The 21,742-nt window shown below is 36.8% G+C and overlaps 1 protein-coding gene across 1 annotated transcript in view; it reads left to right on the top strand.

Annotated features, from left to right (window-relative positions):
- The window catches only part of LOC134311986 (uncharacterized), a 57,646-nt gene extending 40,331 nt beyond the window's left edge, over nt 1-17,315 (top strand). Inside the window, exons 9-18 of the mRNA XM_062993635.1 lie at nt 948-1,220; nt 7,861-8,109; nt 8,198-8,317; nt 9,472-9,561; nt 11,112-11,153; nt 13,001-13,078; nt 13,804-13,875; nt 13,954-14,028; nt 14,718-14,777; nt 17,156-17,315. Coding sequence (XP_062849705.1) covers nt 948-1,220; nt 7,861-8,109; nt 8,198-8,317; nt 9,472-9,561; nt 11,112-11,153; nt 13,001-13,078; nt 13,804-13,875; nt 13,954-14,028; nt 14,718-14,777; nt 17,156-17,163 — 1,067 coding nt within the window. The 3' untranslated portion in view covers nt 17,164-17,315. The remainder of the gene's footprint in view (nt 1-947; nt 1,221-7,860; nt 8,110-8,197; nt 8,318-9,471; nt 9,562-11,111; nt 11,154-13,000; nt 13,079-13,803; nt 13,876-13,953; nt 14,029-14,717; nt 14,778-17,155) is intronic.
- Nucleotides 17,316-21,742: the final 4,427 nt, after the last annotated feature.

The raw sequence follows: 21,742 nt of genomic DNA, 5'->3' as shown, positions 1-21,742 counted from the left end.
TGACTGGTTCATCAAATTCTGTTCACCCCAAGATAATCTGGACTTGGCACATGTACATCATTTATCCAGAGAAGCCACAAGGATGCTCTGTAGGACGGTTCACTTAATAACATAGATAAGTTGAAGGATCTGTTGGTAATGTTCTGGCACCAGGTACCACAGGATTTCTTCAGACATCTTATGGAGTCCATGTGTCTGTGAGAATATTAGGTGGGTGGTCGTAAAGTTTTGTCATGGTTTACTTGGGAATTTAAAAATGTCTGTACCTGTTTTATTTCTGTGACTGAATGATTAAAATACTAAAATGTTACCCACTTTATGAAAGCTGCTTATTAAGACTGATCATATATGCAGTGATGCATTACTTTAGATTTATTTAGTATCATTTTTACTAACCATTTTATTTTTGTCACTGGGTCCAGTGCAGAAATGCACCCTAAACAGGGCACAAATCCATCACAGGTAGTTTAGGAGCCATTAATAGAACTATTACTCCTATATATAATTTACATCTGTTCATAAAAATGATAGTATTAAATAAAAATAATAATAAAAAATCATATTATTAGTGTACACGTCTGTTTCATGTGTTCTGGAGCTGTATGTTGGTTATTTTTAATAAGATTTTTTTTTATCAGATCTTCAGTGTGAGTCACTGGTTTAAAAACAGAAGATACAAGTTAAATAAATATTTAACTTGAATCACTTCTAATAAAAGATGGCCAGCTGCCTCTGCACACGGTCATCTGCATATTCTGAATGGGCCAAAGCATTTTGCATTTTTTTTTAAATTATGCACATTTATGAGGACAAAATTATCAAAGCTGTTAATCAAGGCTGATACAGTAAATCACATGGACAGTAGGTACGTGTTTCTGTACAAGTGATTACTGTGATAATCAGATCTATATGTGAACTGAACTGTGTTTTTTATCTATCAACAGCAGAAAAACCAAAACCTGAACTCACATCTAACCATAAAGTAGCTGCACTAGCAGGAAACTTAGTGCTTCTGTACTGTGAACTGAACCAAACTGCTGGATGGAACTTCTACTGGTACAAACACACACAGAACACTGAGACTGAGACTACAACACACCCCTCCTACACCATCTACTCAGTTAGTGTCTCTGATGGAGGCCAGTACTGGTGCAGAGCTGGAAGAGGAAACCCAGTCTATTACACACATTACAGCACTGCACTCTGGGTAAATGTTACTGGTGAGTAAAATAGTTCCTCCTAAATAAGTGATAGTCTCATTATTAAACCACATTCTTCTTTTCCTCATGCCTCACTCAAACATTTTACATTTACATCTTTGGCATTTAGCAGACACTTTTATCCAAAGCGACTTACAGTACAATGACAGTGTATTGTATAAGCAATTGAGGGTTAAGGGCCTTGTTCAAGGACCCAACAGTGGCTACCTGGCAGTGGTGGGGCTTGAACAGTGACCTTTCAATTAATAGTCTAGTACCTTAACCGCTAGGCTACAGCTGCTTGTTGGACATCTCAAATGGTATGAAAACAGAGTGACCTCATTGTGATCTTTTCAGCTATAACAACAGAGACTGTTCTTCTCACAGGACTTTAAAGTATGACTGTAACAATTTGTGCCCATTAAGTCAAAATAGTATATGTGTGGCTGGGCCCTGATGTTAGTCATGATGTTCCAGTTGCTGCAAAAAATTCATTGAGCCATTGAGAATCATCATCTAAAGATTTCAAGTGTAAAAAAAATTGTGCTAATACTCAACAATCATGAGCTTCTGGTTAGAAGGGTTCAGCTGGTGTTTGGGAACATTTTATTGAGCACAAATTAGTTATTTAAAAACTTTACCTGCAAGCTTGAATTCCCCTACAGTTCCCTGACTATCATAAAAAAAAAATTCTGGAACAATTTGTCCCATGTTGTCTTTTATCCATATTTCACTCATCATGCCTGCAGTATTCTATATACATAAACTCGTAGATGGTGATAGTGTTTCTTTAATAATGAAGAGATGAATCCTGTCCTTCCACCAAAAAACACTGTTCTATTAGACTCTCAGCTATCTGAACTAGGGATCTATAAAATAGTGTGTGCCTTAAAATTATAAAACTTTCTGGTGCTTTATACAACCCCAATTCCAATGAAGTTGGGACGTTGTGTAAAACATAAATAAAAACAGAATACGATGATTTGCAAATCCTTTTCAACCCATATTTAATTGAATACACTACAAAGACAAGATATTTATTGTTCAAACTGATAAACTTTATTGTTTTTTGCAAATATTCACTCTTTTTGAATTTGATGCCTGCAACACGTTCCAAAGAAGTTTGGACAGGGGCGTGTTTACCACTGTGTTACATCACCTTTCCTTTTAACAACACTCAATAAGCGTTTGGGAACTGAGGACACTAATTGTTGAAGCTTTGTAGGTGGAATTCTTTCTCATTCTTGCTTGATGTACAACTTCAGTTGCTCAACAGTCCGGGGTCTCCGTTGTCGTATTTTGCGCTTCATAATGCGCCACACATTATCAATGGGAGACAGGTCTGGACTGCAGGCAGGCCAGTCTAGTACCCGCACTCTTTTACTACGAAGCCACGCTGTTGTAACACGTGCAGAAGGTGGCTTGGCATCGTCTTGCTGAAAAAAGCAGGGACGTCCCTGAAAAAGACGTTGCTTGGATGGCAGCATATGTTGCTCCAAAACCTGTATGTACCTTTCAGCATTAATGGTGCCTTCACAGATGTGCAAGTTACCCATGCCATGGGCACTAACACACCCCCATACCATCAGAGATGCTGGCTTTTGAACTTTGTGTTGATAACAATCTGGACAGTCCTTTTCCTCTTTGGCCCGGAGGACACGACGTCCATGATTTTCAAAAACAATTTGAAATGTGGACTCGTCAGACCACAGGACACTTTTCCACTTTGCGTCGGTCCATCTCAGATGAGCTCGGGCCCAGAGAAGCCGGCGGTGTTTCTGGGTGTTGTTGATATATGGCTTTCACTGCATGGTAGAGTTTTAACTTGCACTTGTAGATGGAGGGACGAACTGTGTTCACTGACGATGGTTTTCTGAAGTGTTCCTGAACCCATGTGGTAATATCTGTTACAGAATGATGTGGGTTTTTAATGCAGTGCCACCTGAGGGATCGAAGGGCATTCAATGTTGGTTTTCGGCCTTGCCGCTTACTCGCACAGATTTCTCCAGATTCTTTGAATCTTTTGATGATATTATGGACTGTAGATGATGAAATCCCTAAATTCCTTGCAATTGTTGTTCTTAAACTGTTGGACTATTTGCTCACGCAGTTGTTCACAAAGTGGTGAACCTCGCCCCATCCTTGCTTGTGAACGACTGAGCCTTTCGGGGATGCTCCCTTTATACCCAATCATGACACTCACCTGTTTCCAATTAACCTGTTCACCTGTGGAATGTTCCAAACAGGCGTTTTTTGAGCATTCCTCAACTTTCACAGTCTTTTGTTGTCCCTGTCCCAACTTTTTTGGAATGTGTTGCAGGCATCAAATTCAAAATAAGTGAATATTTGCAAAAAAACAATAAAGTTTATCTGTTTGAACATTAAATAGCTTGTCTTTGTAGTGTATTCAATTGAATATGGGTTGAAAATCACCGTATTCTGTTTTTATTTATGTTTTACACAACGTCCCAACTTCATTGGAATTGGGGTTGTATAACATTGTTACTTATAAAAAATAACAAATGCTTTATAAATAAAATGTTGTTAAATAAAGACACAAATCAAACTATTATTAATCACTTTAATAATTATAATAATTTATTATTTAATAATTATTAATCAATTATTAATTCACCATGTCGAAATTCATTTATTCACTTGGTTTCGATCTTGCTGGGTGAAAACACTGGGTCTAAGATAAAAATGCACCAAGACAGGGCAATAAGCCATTGCAGAGCACCATACATTCACCTATTCACTTACTCATACCTAAGGACAAATAACACAGCCAGTTTACATTCAGTCTGTTTTGGGAGGTAGAAGGTAAATGAAGTACCTGGAGAAAACCAACATGAACACACAAAAAAACTTCTTAGAATGACTAGAATCTGTACAATGTTGAAATGTCACTGTTCTACGGCATGGATGTTAAAACAGATGATAAAATCATGTAAATGATCATGTGTGTGTTTAAGGTGAATCTTCTTCAGTTTCTCTGATCATCAGTCCCAGCAGAACTCAACACTTTACTGATGAATCTCTCTCACTGAGCTGTGTGGATCAGAGTAAATCTACTGAATGGAGAGTGAGAAGATACACTGACCATCGAGGAGTGTTAAACTGTTCATCAGTATCAGGATCAGTTAGAGAATCTACATGCAGCATCAGCTCCCTCAGAACATCCCACACTGGAGTGTACTGGTGTGAATCTGAATCTGGAGGCAGTAATCCTGTCAACATCACAGTACATGGTGAGTCTACAGAGCTCTTATTATTAATCTTCATTTTACAAAACTGAAGAGTCCATTTTCAAATCTAAGTCTTATAAATGGAGTGTTAATTGAGTAGTATGCAGTAATTTCCCCCCGACTGCCTTTGTTATTGCATATTGCATATGCTATTGCATTGTTGCTCTTGTAAACAATCTATTGTCTATTTAAACTTAACCTTTTGCACCACCTTAAGCAGCAGTAAATACAACCAATTTTGACTTGACTAATTTGATATTAGTCACATCACTGCAAGATATTTTAGCCTGATGAAGCAAAGCACCCCTATATCATCACATTAGTTCTGGTATGTTTGAGTGCTGATATAATGATCTCACTGTGAAATTCTATGTTTGCTTTTGCCAGACTTAATAATCTTTATTTGGTTAAAAAATGTAGTATCCACGAAAGACTGGGTCTTTGAAAACAAAAACAGGGATAAAACCATTAAAAAAAAGTGTGAGAAAAAATTTAAATGTTTAAAAACGTTTCCTTAAAAAAGATCGGAATGCATTTGCATATTTCTCCATCTACAGTGCATAACATCAATAAACGATTCAATGAATCTGGAAGCGTTTCAGTGCGTAAAGGGCAAAGGCACAAGCCTTAGTTAAACACCTGTGATCTCTGATCCCTCAGACAGAGCTGCATCAAGAACCGCCACTCAACAATAGCTGATACCACATGGGCAGTGGATTAGTTTGGCAAACCTTTGTTAAGCACTACAATACAGAGTTACATGCCCAAATGTTACTTAAAACTTTACTGTGCAAAAAAGCCATGCCCAGAAGTGATTTCAAGTTCTCTGGGCTTGGAGGCATCTAGGCTGGACCATCATACATTGGAAACATGTATTGTGGTCAGATGATTCTGGATTCTAAATTGTTTTTGAAAAAAACGATGCCAGACCAAGACAAAAAGGACCATCCAGTCTGTTATCAGCAACAAGTCCCAAAGTCAGGGTCTGTCATGGTATGGGGGTGTGTCAGTGCCTTTGGCAAAAGTAATTTACACTTCTGTGATGCAGCATTAATGCAGAAAAGTACACAAAGATTTTAAAGCAACATCTGCTGTCTTCAAGACGTCATCTCTTTCAGGGACATCCAGCATTTTTCATCAACACAATGCAAAACCACCTGCTGCTCACATTACAAAGGCATTTAAGGAAAAGAAAAGTGTACAGTTACTGGACTGACCTGCCTGCAGTTGTTACCTGTGCCCAGTTAAAAGTTTATGGAATTTTGAAATGAAAATACAAAACAATCCTGTACTGTTCAGCACATCTTAAAACGTGTTTGCAGTAAGGACAAAATAACACCTGAAATATCGCTATCCACTGTTGTGGAAAGGATGTTAGCAATTACATAATTAATTATATAATTAATGGCTAATAATCAATTACGGGGCACCACTGCACAACAGATCAGTCACTTTCTAAAGGAGTTAAATTTGTTTGGTTGATTATTTTTCTCACCCAGGTAATTTTTTTTAAATTCTTTTATTTACCTCATTGTAATGTCATTGTGTGATGTTTTTTGTAATAATTGTTATTGCTGCTACGACACTACAATTTCCCTTCAGGGATTAATAAAGTACTCAATCAATCAATCAATCAATCAAACAAACACAGTGCAAAATGTTTGAATCATTATAATATATATTGAACCCTAAAAAATAACACATACAGTGACAGTTAATATGTAAATTGCATAACTAAGTGTTAATGATAAGAGTATAAATCTGTAGGTGAAAACCATTACTGGGAAATAATAATAATTATCTTTAGAGGATTGAATGGTGGGTAGAACCAGAAGTGTATGTTATCGATTAATAGTGGAACAAATAAAACTAGAGATTGCATTTCCGGAGAAAATGCGAGTGTGATTGCGGCGTGGCGTGGCGGGTGGGCGCATACACGAATGCAAATGCTGTATCTAACTCGGCAGCGGCATCGACGGGCCGCACGATTTAGAGTTGGAACGGCGTCGATATCTCTAAATGTCAAAAACGGGCGTGGCGGGCGGGCAGGTGTGCCTCTCCAAAAATTGCATCCATGTCCCGGTGTCATCAATGACCCGGACGATTTAGAGTTGGAACGGCGTCGATATCTCAACATTTTTTTAAAACGGGCGTTGCAGGCGGGCGGGGCTGTGTATGACCATGCTGTATGCAAGTTGGGGTGTCATTAACTGCCCGGATGATTTAGAGTTGGAACGGCGATGATATCTCGAAATTTCCAAAAAAATGAATGGAAGTGAATGGGACAAAAAAACGGGCGTGGCGGGCGAACGGGCGGGTGGATCCAAAAGCTGTAAACAAGTCTTGTTATCATTCACGGGCCGGACAATTTAGCGTTGGAACAGTGTCGATATCTCAAAAATTGTAGATGAAAAAAGCCTGACAATTTGGCCAAAAAAAATATGGTAAAAAACGGGCGTGGCGGGCGAATGGGCGGTCGGATCAAAAATCTTTCTTCACAAAGTGGTGTCAGTAACGGCGTCGATATCTCAAAATGTTTCGAAAATGAATGGAAGTCTATGGGACCAAAAAACGCTACAAAAGTGGGCGTGGCGGGCAAACGGGCGGGCGGATCAAAAAGCTGTATACAAGCGCTCTATTCCCGTATGGGTCGATATCTCAAAAACTGCGGACGAAGAAACGCGGACAAAAATCAGGTGGAATAATAAAAATAAAAAATATGACTAACGGATAACAATAGTGATTCGCAATCACACTAAAAAGTATGGAAACCAAGCACTTCACCCATGAGCATGTGAGGCAGGTACCTGTTGGCTATTGAAGGAAGTCTGTGCATGCTGCATCACCTGGATTAAGTTTGAACAGGTCAAATCATTACAACCATGTAAATGTAATGAACACTGGTTTTTATTTGCATTTTCTATACTGTCCCAACAATTTCTGATTTAGGGTTGTATAATGAAAGTACTATTGATGGTGTTGTGATTATACACACCATTTATTAAAGTGGTGTGTGATTTAAAACATAGCATGTTTTTTTATATAATTACAGTCAGTAGCTGACTTTTTAACTAATTAAATCAATTTAGTTTCAAACAGTATTTAATGCATTTTGCTAACACTATATTGTATTCTAATAAATTTAGTAGTAAATGATTTCTCATTTATATAAACAAATCTAGGATGGGATTGTAATGGGAGACGCAAACAATGTACCATAATTCTCATCTCTGATTGGGTTTCCACACACAACTCAGTCCTCATTTGTCCTCTTCGTTTCTGTACATCTCCAGCTCACACTGATAATTAATGACTTTTAGCAGCTTTGTCATGATGCTGCCAGTGTGAACACGGAAATAAACATCTCTGTGTTCAAATTATTCAGGATTCCTCTTCATCTTCCTCTTCTGCAGATGGTGACGTGATCCTGGAGAGTCCTGTTCATCCTGTTACTGAAGGAGAATCTCTGACTCTACACTGTTTATATCGCAAAACTAAACCCTCAAACCTCCGAGCTGATTTCTATAAAGATGGATCAGTCGTGCAGAACCAGACCTCAGGAGAGATGATGATCCATCACGTGTCAAAGTCAGATGAAGGTTTTTACCACTGTAAATACCCAGAGGGAGGAGAATCACCAAAGAGTTTGGTCTTAGTCAGAGGTGATACAGACAGTTTGTTATTTAATTCTATTTTAGTCATAAATTATACAGTAAATAAATAATAAATCTGGTTCTTTACTTTCTACAGTTTCAAAATCTGTAGCCACTATTATAGGAGTTGCTGTAGGATTAAGTTCAGCTTTGTTGCTGCTCGTACTGATCTGTGCTGCTCTGATGATCTTACTTTGCTGCTGCAAGAAGAACAAAGGTTTGAACTTTGGTGGCTACTGGATACTGGCTACTGCTTAACTAAGCACCAGAACTTGCAAAAATTACAAATTTATTATAAAAATTACAAAGAGACCATTTCTAAATTACTGGCCTTGGTACGCTTCTCACAGGAATTTTAAACAATCGGACTGGACGTTTGGTTTTCCAGATCTTGTCCATTAAATCCGAAATTCGATAAATGGAGGTCTGGTAAATCGAGGTAAATGGCCAAAAGTATCTAAAACCCAAATGATACAACCATACATGCTTGTTGAACATCACATTCCAGATCCATTGGCATTACTATAAAGTTGCTAGCACAGTGACCTAGGTGTAAGAAAGTAAATGAGTACATGAATACATGGATGAGTGTGTGAGGTCCTGCAGTGGACTGGCAAACTATTTTTGCCTTGTTGAATAAAAAGACTACAACAATTCTACAAACTTTCACAGCATGATTGTGAGGATTTGCTTTTATTTAGCTACCAGAGCTTTAGTGAAATCAAGCACTGTTGTTAGACGAACACTGTTGTTCTGTGGCTGTTGTATAGATGTAGCAACAGGGCTGGTCTAGGAATGTTTTTAGTGGTTGTAGAAAACTACTTCTTCCATCATGATATGTAGGCAGGTTGGGTGAAAGTCATTTTACAGCAGATATAGTCATTAATAACTGGAACTGGAAAGCGACCTAACCTAACAAAAAAGCAACAAACCATAATGTACAGTTGGCACTTTGTGTTACGTGGGGCAGTGTGGTTTGGACCCACATGTACGGACCACCTGCAGTGATTAGAACCACCACTAGGGAGACTGGCAGGAATCTGGGAGAACGTGCTTAAGACCAAGGTGCTCAGAAATTAGATAACCAGGAAAAGAAAGTGTGACTCAAACCCAGGATTAATTCTAACTAAATGAAGTAAACACCAAACAAAGAGAGGTAATAATCTTCTCTCTATTATCCTAATGAAATAGAACTTAAATTATCCACTCTAATTAATGTGGTTAGTATTTCTCCAACTTAACTTTATTTTTATTTTATTTCTTTATTACTATTAGTTATTTATTTTGTATGTTTTCACTTTCATTATTTATTCATCCCTTTACTCATTAAGCTCTTTCTTTATGTCATAATTTACTCTTTCCCTAACGAAGGAAGTTACCTCGGGCAGCGCCCTACCGTCGCCCCGCTATGCGGCTTGACATTACCGACTTTCCCTATCAAAATACCGAGCGCCATGCAACGTGAGAGCAAGATGAAGGTGCTTAAGAGCAGGCGGGGTCATTAGTGATTATTCGCAGCTGTTCCCTGTTTGCGCTATGCTAGCTGGGGTTTGGAGTTCCAGCGGAACCCGCCGTCGAGCGCATTGCTGGACCCCCTACATTTTGCTCCCTGACAAATTCAGATTTGTCTATCATTAAATCATAAAGCATAATAAACTGATCCAAAAACTGTGATACCCACCATATACCCATTTCAATCAAACATATACTAACTGAATGTCAGAAATACCACAACAATCTTTAGCAATTCCTAAGACTATAAGAAAAATCTTTAATCAAGCAAAAATAAAAAGTTTTTGTAGAAAATATAAGAACAACACTTGACCAAGAATAAAAACTGAAGTATGAAAATAACTGCTGTGAAAATTACCACTGTGTAGGCATGGTGTAAAGAGCTAAAATAAATTATCCCAAAAACCTTTTCACTTTTCCTCAGTTGAGTGTTTGTGTGTTTTACATCAATCTCGCTGATGTTAAGCATTGTTAGGTCTGTCTGATTATATTTAGACATTGACAGCTCCAGATAAAGTTCTTGAAGAAGTTGTTTCTTCCAGATATTTCCACTTTACAATGATATGATAGCATTTGGAGTTTAGTGAAACAGGTCTGGCAGGGTGGAAATGTAATGATTGTGTTGAAAAGGCATCATTTACATTTACATGTTCAGCATTTAGCAGACGCTTTTATCCAAAGCGACTTACAGTTGTGACAGTATACAATCTAAGCAAATGAGGGTTAAGGGCCTTGCTCAAGGGCCCAACAGTGGCAACCTGGCAGTGGTAAGGCTTGAACCATTAACCTTCTGATTACTGGACCAGTACCTTAACCACTAGGCTACAGCTGCATCATCCTATCACATGTTGAAAATCATTGAGCTAACTAAATAGAACAGATTCCACTGATATAATATTGTACTATAGAAGGTAAACAATGTGCCCCTTTCAGCATGATTATACCCCTGAGCACAAAGCACGGTCTATGAAGAAATTATTTGACTAGGAGCTCCACTTGCCTACACAGCGTCCTGGTCTCAACCCAAGTGAAAATGTTTGGGATTAGTTAAACTTTTTGCAGACGAGGCCTTTCTCTCCAAGGCCACAAATTTCCACAGATACACTCCAAAGTCTTACAAAGTCATAGTCTTAGAAAGGCCCCTGAAGAGTGGACAGTATTAAAGCTACAAAGGGAAAAGGGAGCAATTAGATATAAATGCCTGTGGTTTTGAAATGTGATGTCCAACAAGCTCATGGTCCAGTGTCCCAATATTTTTCCATGTAATGTACTTTTGACCATGAAGTGCTTTTTTGCAGTTAAATATTAAGGTAAAAGTAAAAAATGTTTTTAACCCGAACTGTTGTTTGATTTTGTTGAGAAGGTGCAGAGTCCAGGTCTTCATCTACTGTACCGACTAACCAGAGCAGAGGTTAATTTAATGCTGAAAGATATTTAATGCTGATTAATTTGAGACAGATTTAACACAGCTTCTCTAATGACATGATCTGCTGTTGTAGATGATTCCGCTGCTGCCAGCAGTGCAGCACATGATCAGAAGGGTAAGAAATAAACATCAGAACACAAAATACTGCACATTATTGTGTGTATGATGGTTTGATTATAGAATATAAGCATAGAAGCTGACTTAACAAGAAAGTCTAGATACAAGGCTAAATTATTCTAGGAATTAATTAAGTGACTATTAAAACAATTAAAAACCTCACAATCTAAAAGTAAAGTCAGCACAGTCTTTTTATAGCCCGTCAGTTCTGGGTTTAAAAGATTTACATGAGTTTATATACTAATGTATGTCATGGCAGTTTTAGAATTTACAATCTCTGCACGTTTATTCTGTATCTGAATGATTTCACACACATCTCTGCCCAAAACATTCAATAAATTAATTTCTCTTGTAATTTTGTTTTTGTTTTCTGAAAATCTGAGAACATTGATATACATAAAGCAATTATAATTCTAAAGTTAGGTGACATGGTCTCCTAATGTTTCTGCAGTGGTGAACTAGTTTTATATACTAGTTCAGCCCGAGCCACATCATCAACATGTGAAAGCGCTTTACATACATTCTGTACACAGGATTGTATTTTCAAATCAGCTTCTTGAAGTCATTTCTTAGTAGCAACTGTCAGGACCTCCTGGTACCTTATAATCTTACATTTTTTTTACTTTGCTGAAAATCATGCATTTCTTATTTTCCACTGAGTTAGCTAATAAAAGCTAATAACTAATGCGATCAAATATAAATTAATTTAAGTTTTCCAAGACAACAAACGAGCCGACATGTGCTACCCTATGACGAAGATTGTGCTACACTTATTTGAAAATTGTAACATGGAAACCTTGTTATTTTTATTCAAGTTTTAGTAACTGATGTTTAGATTGAGAATTCAGTTTTTATACCTAAAGAGATTTACTTTAGCCCGCTCCTTAGCCTTGGGCATTTAATTTAATAATATCTTGAGTCTCTTTTAGAGGACAGATTGGGATGAGCAACAGAAAACTCAAACTTTCACACTTATTCTGACTTACCAAGTTTGTGTTAACAAGGTACGGATCTGCTGGCATGTGCATTACAGCACCCAACTTGCATAACATGAGAGATCTGCATACAGCAGTTGCTTGTAAGACCTTTTGTGTATTAAGTTACAGCACAGTAATTTAGGCTAAGGCACAAGCCAGTAAGGATACAGAAGTGTAATACTTTACCACCATACTTTTTATACAAAATACTTTTTTAAACACAGTTGAAATCTGACTGTCTGACTTCTGTGGAAGTAAATACTATTATGTAATGGTGTAATCTTAAACATAACAAATAAACAGTGATTATTCTAGCATTACTGTTAAGATTTGCTCACAGAACTTTGGGTTCTTTAACTGACCAGGCTCATTGATACTGTTTTATAGTGCATTTAATTTTAAAGAATTTTTGGTGGCCAAAAGTCCTTCTCTAGCTTTGTGTTGGCATTAGTAGTTGATGATTACACTGTGTGATTGACCAGTGGATCTTGAGAAGTTTGTTTAAGAATTATTTTAGCAGGGGCACTCTGCACAGCGATCTAATGTGCTAGCCTACACAGACATGAATGGCTTTGTTTGATGGTGGGAGGGCCAAAGTGATTGTTCATTACTGCTGAAATTACTGCCTCTGCTGGCTGGTCGAAGGTACCTGCACATAATGAATAATAAAGAGCACTAAGTGACTTCCCAAATCCGATACAGTTTCCCGGGCTGGTGGATGTTGCACAAATGTTGAGGGTTATATGTCAGTTATGGCATTTCTTGATTAAAGTAGGGGTTTGCAGTGGTGAGGAGTAACATCTGGGTAATTGGATATGACTAGACTGTAAGATAAAAAGAAGGAGACTTTGTTGTTTTTATTTTCTAGATACTGCCCCTGAGCCCAGTGATGTTACTTATGCTGAAATTGACCTGAAACCCAAGAAGAAACAAAAGAAAAGTAAAGGTAATAATGTTCTAATAAAATAAAAAGATTTTTACCTACATTAAGAAAATAATTGTAATATTATTTTGTTAAAGGCCCCCTAAATTAACTTTAAAAAATTGTTTAATCAACAATAGACACAGGATGTCGCAAACCTATCTAAACAAGACATATCTTGAAAGCTAATGTTTCGAAAACTGAGGAACCATTTTATTTAGTTCCATTGAAGGTGTTTAGATCCAGTGCACCATTATTGACTTTAACTGTAACAGACTCACTTACCGTACAGCTGGACATAATTTTTAGGAACTATGTTGTCACATATTGGTGAACTGAGCATTTGTGACCAGTCCTCACATTTTATATTATCTGTCTTTCCTTGGGGCTGTAGATTATTTTAATGGGATTTATTTTAATACTTTTATCACATTGTCCATTTTCTATTTTGTCATTCCATTTTGTTTGCACAAAATATTGTTCTGCATTGGATTAGCATCCTGCAGTTGGGTCCATCTTCAAACCTTGCAGGTGCAGGGCTTCATCTAGTGCCCTAATAGCAATATAAAACCCACCTATTTACTGTATTTACCTCCTGTATAGAGGGTTTCTTCTAATGCTACAGCACAGTCTACAGTTCAAACCTAACAAATAATAATATTCATTTTTACTGCATTACATTTACTTTCAAAATACATTTTCCCAGTTTTTGCAACAATCACCTCTCTGTAATTTCTTACCTGCCCTAGATGCTGTCAGAGGAGCAAATGACGTCCTATACTCTGATATTAATCTGAAAGACCTGAAAACTCCCATTAAAGGTAATACCACATAATACACATTATTTGTTGTTATACAATTACTGAAGGAGATGAAAACTGTTTCTGTTCTCATTTTAGATGCTGCTGCTGAACCCAGTGATATGACTTATGCTGAGATTGACCTGAAACCCAAGAAGCCAAAAATAAGCAAAGGCAGGACTTTTCCATTTAAAACAAAAACTAAACACCTAATTAGCATTAAACATGGCCACAGTGCTAGCTTTTTTATTCGTTCACAGCTATGTTTGAGTTTTAAAAATAAATCACAATGATCATTTTTAAATCCACACAGCAAAAATCTAATTAAGCAAGTACATATTAATGAAACAACGCTCTTTCAGGACCTGGGTGCATCACACAACACAAGTGTGAAATGTGGAATTTTTTTTTTAAAGGTTAACAGGTCTACGAGACACGTTTACATTTATGGCATTTGGAAGATGCTTCTGTCCCCAAAGATCATATCCTGATTTGCCCTGATTTTCACTCGCCGACAGATGCGCCAACTCGGAGTCAAATCGTACCCTAATAGTCTAGTATTTTAACTGCTGAGCCACAATGTAAAACACTGTATAGTAGTGCAAATGATCCACTTAGTTCCCAAATAAGTTTTAAGTCATGATAACAATACTTGAAAAAAATGCTTATGATTAATTTTATCCACTATTATAAAATCTGTTTCGTTTGGCGACAGATGCACCAGCTCTGAGGCAAATCGTACCCTAATAGTGTAGTATTTTAACTGCTGAGCCACAATGTAAAACACTGAAAAAATACATTTGATCAATTTTATCCATTATTGTGCAGCCCTAGTAAAATCTGTATCTTTTTGTACCCACCAGGAAAGAAAAGTGTGGGTGCTGACACTATGTACTTAAAACTGAAGCAGAACACAGACAAAGGTAAGAATTTTTTGGGGGAAATCTTATTTATAAAATCTCATAAACATAGTCAGTTTAATTCTAAACACCAAGAGTTTGATTGTTTAAATAATGCAACTGACATGAAAATCTACACTGATACAATAAATCATGATCTCAAGAACTAACACAGAGCACAGAGACCACAATGCCACTTAAAACAAATATGAATGCACTTAATTCTAATCAGGGTTGTGGTGGGCACAAAGCAGTAATATTCTGGACAGGGAGCCAATCCATCGCAGGGCTTCAGACACCAAACCCAGTCCAGACTTATCAAGTCCTGTCTATATAGACGCCCAGCCAGGAGATAGCACTGCTGGGATTCAAACCTGGATCTCAGTGGTGGTGGGCTAGTTTAATAGAGTGCTGTGGCACTCCTGTACTCTCAATTTGTTTTTGTTTCATTCCAAACTTACCTAGTCAAAATTCTTACTTGAACCCAGTAAAAAACCCAGTTACACTGTAAACAAACACAAACCAGCAGTGTCTGATCTAAAGCAGAATAGTAACATTAAATTGCTTAAGTATTCAGTGCACACTCAGTATTGTGTTTGTTATGTTCCAGTTCAAGTGAATGTTGTATGTAAACTTCTGTCATATCACCAGTGGAAGAATTTGTTTAATGGCTGATACATCAGGAACAACATCTTGCAAACAAAAAAAAATTAATAATTGTATATTTTATTAGTTTGAAGTATGCAGATTTTACAGTACAACACAAACTGATGTAAATATTATAAAAAAGATCTGTAAATAAAGCAAAGAAATATAAAGCTTTTTTATCAACATGTGAAACGCTTCATCTGATTGTTTCTCTGATCGAGCTTTCATGCTTTAATGCTTAACACATTTAATCTGGCGTGTTTGTTTGCCTTTTTGTCTGCATTCTAAGCTTTTTTTTTTTTTAATGTTCTATTTTTCCAACTTTTTTCCCCCAATTTTTCTCCCCTAAACTAGTCTAGTCCAATCACCCTGATTGCGCCCGCTCTACTGATTCGACCCTTCACCGCTGACTGAGGATGCCTCTCAACTGACACTCGCCCCCTCCGGCATGTACAGTCAGTACAGACTGCATTTTTCACCTGCACGAGTCGAGTTCATACACAGACGGCCACTGTGTATGGAGGGCCACACCCCCATCAGCATTATTCCTCAGCCCTGTGCAGGCGCCATCAGTCAGCCAGCAGGGGCCGCAGTTGCACCAGTTTTAAGGAATTATGATCCGACTTTTTACCCCAAACCCTGAACAACAGCCAATCGTTGTTCATGCAGCCACCCAACCCAATCGGAAGGCAGAGCTGAGATTCGATACGATGTATTAGCGCACTTTACCGCTGGGCCACTTGAGCGGCTACCATCTATGCATTTCTACTACCTGTGGTTCTATGTACCTTGCTCTCTTGCTCTTTTGCTCTCTTGCAGCTGAATTCACTATTTCAGGTTCTTCATGTTTTTTTCCATTTTTAATTTTGGTTTAGTGAGTAAAGCATGTAAACTAAAACAATCAGCAACATTTAAACCTTACAATGTCACATTTAATAGCTTTTATATTAAACATTGTACTGGATGTTGTGTTTACCAATCAGCTTTTCATTCTTTATTGTTCTGCAAAAACAAAAACAAGTAGGATTTAGATTTTTTTGACCAAAACTAGTATCAAGTAAAATTTTAACTTAACTGAAAACAATATCAAAACTGGACCGAAGCTTTCAGGAATTAATAATGTATATATTTATTAACAAACAAGCAATAACAAGCAAAGTACTATAAATGATACATAAAGCACATAAATGACTGTAACATTACTAACCTATGTAGCGTGTGGCAACAGAAAAGAAAACTATGCACAACCTCACCAAACAGCTTTGGATTCACTTAATCTCTCCATGTCTGGATCGGAGAAGTCCATATGATCCTGACAAGAGCTTCACTGTTTAGGAAAACACTGGACACTTTGCACTATAAGTTCACAAATGAGCTTCTGCCAAGCCGAGGGGCGACTCTTCACTTTATAACAAAGGTTATGTGTGTGTGTGTGTGTGTTGGTCAGGTGCTAAAACCTCCCTCCGTCACAAATCACACTTCTTTGTTAAGGGTTTTTTTTATCAGCATAGGAAATGTGACTTTGTTCCTAGACTGTTATTCTGGGAATGGTAATAAGAACATTTATAAAATACTCAGTTTTATGCAAACCAAAATACACAAAAGGAAGTTTAAATGGCGGCCTGCCCAGACAAGTCTTGACCGCTAAAATATGCAAAAAAACACCTGATAAGTAACATCTGTGTCAATATGTGAAAGTTGCTAAAGAAAGGACTAAATAAGTATTTGCTAACTGTATGAAGGTTCTTTTATAGGTCTATGAAGAAAACATGACTTCCTGAGAATGATCACTGAGGGTCCTAACAGAGATCAGGTTACATGTGGATCTGGTGGGTGAAGTCTTGGAAAGCCTGAGTTTCAGTATTATTGTAACATTTACAACAACTTCTAAAAATCAGCAGCATCTGAACTGAGTTTAACAGATAAAAGTTCATTAATTGTGAAGAAAATTGTTTCTAACCAGTTTAGTCTAAGATGTCAATTTTTTTAAGGTTTGTTTATCCAGTAAACCTGAAACTCGGACTCTTCTTACTTTAATTTTAAGTTCCTACATTTAAGTCATCGCCCAAATCCAGTGTACTAAACCACTTCATTTTTTTCTTAATTAATGTACTAATTGATTATATATACACTTTACGTTTTCACACATGACGTCTTTTAACCTTGTACTTATAAATATAAATAAGTGTGTTTTTAAGCAGAAACAAAATAATTATAACAAAATAATTAAAACAAAAATAACGAATATTAAAGTATTTTATCATCATAAATTAGTACACCAAATGGCCTATGTAACATGTGGACACCCCTATTGCGGGGTAAGGATGAAGCAATTAGTGGTAATTGATATATAAATGAAACTCCTAAACCAGGGGTCCCACACTTTCGAGGCTTGAGATCTACTATTCTCAGTCAACAGGTCATCACGATCTACAGTACCAGTCAAAAGTTTGGACACACTTTCTTATTCCTGTGGTTTTTCTTGATTTTTTTTAATTTTTCAACATTGTAGATTAATACTGAAGACGTCCAAACTATGAAGAAACACATATGGAATTATGTAGTAAACAAAAAAGTGATAAACAAAGCAGAATATGTTTTATATTTTATATTCTTTAAAGTATCCATCTTTTGCTTTGATGACAGCTTTGCACACTTTTTGGCCTTTTCTCAATCAGCTTCATGAGGTAGCCACCTGGAATGGTTTTCAATTAATGTTTGTGCCTTTTCTGGAATTTCTTGCTTTTTTAATGTGTTTGAGACCATCAGTTGTGCTGTGCAGAGGTAGAGTTGGTAAAATATAAAACATATTCTGGTTTGTTTAACATTTTTTTGTTCACTACATAATTCCATACGTGTTCCTTCATAGTTCGGATGTCTTCAGTAGTAATCTACAATGTAGAAAATAAAAATAATCAAGAAAAACCACTGAAGAGAAGGTGTGTCCAAACTTTTGACTGGTACTGTACTTCTTAGGGTTGGCCTCATCATCTTTTAAAAAAGCTTTGAAGCTTTTTTAAATGCGCTTCAGTTCCTGTATTGATGTTCAGATTTACAGGACAAGAGACTGAAAAATCACACTGACCTTATTCTGATGATTTGTACTAAATGGTGTCAGTCAGGTTTATGTAATCTCAAGCATTCTTCCAAGTGTTCATCAGTAAGGGTGGACCTTTATTTAGACTTAATTATTTATAATTATTATAGAAAAGACTGATTTACACAAGTAGGTTGATCCAAAAATGCTGTATAAGACATATGTGGCACATTTTCTTATATTTGGATATTTTTCTTCACCCAGCAAGTTCCAAAACTGTCCAGCAGAGGCGCTTGACTTCACATGAATGTCAGATTGTAGGGTTAAAATTTCTCGTTCAGTTTCTTCCATGTATGAACAAAACAGCGTCTTTGCAGTGTTCTTGCCCGAATTGAACCACACAGGCTACTGATGAAGCCATTATCAGTTCCAGCAACCCTGTGCACAAAGTCCATTAATACATGGTTTGACTTTATCTTATCCAAGTACAATGTCAGCACAGAGCTGATATTTTTTTCATTGTTGTTATTTACCAAAGTGTTGCAAGTGCTGGGTATTGAAAACAAACCTGCCCAGATTAAATCAGCAAATTAAATCAGTATTTGGTTGTAATGTTAAAAAAAACATCTAAAAATCAACAGTTTTTTTAAAGCAGAGATTTGTAACAAAAAGCCTGAAGATAACATGTTCATATGACATTTAATACTGAGCATAAAATATTTAACAACTGATGTTATGATGTGTTAGATGGTACATGGTGGTGGTTGTGTCAGTCTGGACCTATTTCATTATGTTTATGACAGCAGTCTGTTCACAGATAAATGTGTAACTGAATTAGCTAAACCTTTTACTTGCAGGTTTACGTTAGCATGTTGTGTAAGTATTGTATTCTATCTATCAGTATTTAATTCTCTAACCTACAATCAGGACAAAAATTAATTTCAAATCTCACACTAAATATATAAGAGAAATTTAACCTTTAATAAAACAAATGTAATAAAAATGATTATGAACAAGAACACAGCTGGGAGAGTGGATTTCTTACAGCAACATGGTTCCTGAGAACCTGAAGAACTATGCAGAAGGTGGATTGACTCCTAAATACCCATAAATGTGACAGTGAGTAGATGAGTGGGAGTGGGATATCCTGCCCTGAGTTGGACTCATCAGAACCCTCAGGATAAGGAAATTATTGAAACCAAATGAATGAAGGAAAAATAAACCATGTGTAACAATTGTTGGCTGCATTGGGTACTGTGTGAACACAACAGCACTGAGTCTTCTTTTATAATACTTAATAGTAATCTAGAACAAGAACTGAGAGCACTTCTTAATCCAGAACCTCTCCAGATTCTAGACTCTTGGGTCTACTCTTATGGACTCTCTTCTTCAGCTCACCCTATAGCTTTTTTAAGGGTTGAGCTCAGGGGACTGGGGTGGAATGAGTAAAGCTTGATTCCATGGACATCAAAACCATTTTGTGTGAATTTTAGGATTCTTTAAGTATTTCTAGGGTTGCTGACTAGGTGACCTCAGAATTTTCTGCAGCTTTTTAACCATGATCCTTACAGAAATGATTTGTGTTGTGTCTTCACTGTGAAACATTCTTCAGTCACATGTTCTCTTTAAGAATTTCCTGGGGTGCCAGTAATTGTGACACAGCTTTGTATAAAATATAAATATTTCATTAAGGTTATTTATTTCATTTTAAATAAATTTACTCTAATTAATGGTTATATTTCTCTTATATTTAGTGTGAGATCTTGTGAGAATTATGTTGAATAAGTTGAATGTTTTGGATTTATTTACCTTTAATCATGTCAAAGTTGCATTAGAGAAAATACTTATAGAAGAGTGGTGTAAAGCACACTGTAAGCAGACCTTAAATAGTTTCACTATTAGGTTTTACAGTTACAAAACAGTTGATGGTTGTATGTATGCATGTTGTGTGGCAGCTATAATTAATTATATGCGCTTTTTTATTATTTTCTTATTTACTTTGTTATTTTCTTCTTTTTAATGTTTTTATACATTTTTTTATAAGTTAAGACTTGTATTTTCTCATTTTTTACATCATATATGATTTAGTGTTTTATAAAATAATTTGATTTTAATACACTGTATTTAATTAATTCTACATTTGTATTAACTGTTGAACAATGTCAAAATATATTATAACCTTTATGATACTTTAAAATGCTTTTGCTTTTTTCAGTTTTGTGTAATGATTAAACTTTCCATTAATAAAAGATGTGTGGTGGTTCTTCTTATTTTTAAATCTCACAAGACTAGACTTTATCAGTAATGGTATAAATGTTTAGAGAAAGTTCTGAACTGCAAATAGTATGACTCCAAATGTGACATGCAGTTAATAGTTAAATCGGACATGTTTAGTGCCATTAACAAAACATAAAACATCACACGTTCCACACATTAACACATGTTAGGGGCTCCGTATGAAACAGTTGAATATGGTGAGATCATCTGTTACCCCCAGGAGGGAGACTGTATATTACATCAAGGCTCCAAAACAAACAATCTACGGCTAACAATATGTGTTAATGTGTGGAACGTGTGATGGTTTATGTTTCAGTACGGAACTGTTAGAGCGACGCACACACAGATGTATGCGGGTTGTCATAGTAATGTTTATACACACGTTAATGTTCGCTACTGTTGTAGATGTAATAAATATAAAGTAAGCAAGTACAATGCTTTAATCGTCCATTCTGTTTATTGACACGATTGTCAAGAAAGTAAACAGAGTAAACAATATTCAACTGTTTCAACCTTTTTAAGTCGTGGGAACGCGTTATTAAGTCGTGGCCACGCGTTCTTAAGTCGTGGGAATGCGTTATTAAGTCGTGGCCACGGGTTCTTAAGTCGTGGGAACGCGTTATTAAGTCGTGGGAACGCGTTATTAAGTCGTGGCCACGCGTTATTAAGTCGTGGGAACGCGTTATTAAGTCGTGGGAATGCGTTATTAAGTCGTGGCCACGCGTTATTAAGTCGTGGGAACGCGTTATTAAGTCGTGGCCACGCGTTATTAAGTCGTGGGAACGCGTTATTAAGTCGTGGGAATGCGTTATTAAGTCGTGGCCACGCGTTATTAAGTCGTGGGAACGCGTTATTAAGTCGTGGCCACGCGTTATTAAGTCGTGGGAACGCGTTATTAAGTCGTGGGAACGCGTTATTAAGTCGTGGGAATGCGTTATTAAGTCGTGGCCACGCGTTATTAAGTCGTGGGAACGCGTTATTAAGTCGTGGCCACGCGTTATTAAGTCGTGGGAACGCGTTATTAAGT

Source organism: Trichomycterus rosablanca, chromosome 4, assembly GCF_030014385.1.
Source record: "Trichomycterus rosablanca isolate fTriRos1 chromosome 4, fTriRos1.hap1, whole genome shotgun sequence".
NCBI lineage: Eukaryota > Metazoa > Chordata > Actinopteri > Siluriformes > Trichomycteridae > Trichomycterus > Trichomycterus rosablanca.
The sequence above is the reverse complement of the archived record's forward strand: the minus strand, read 5'-3'. Positions and strand labels throughout refer to the sequence as shown.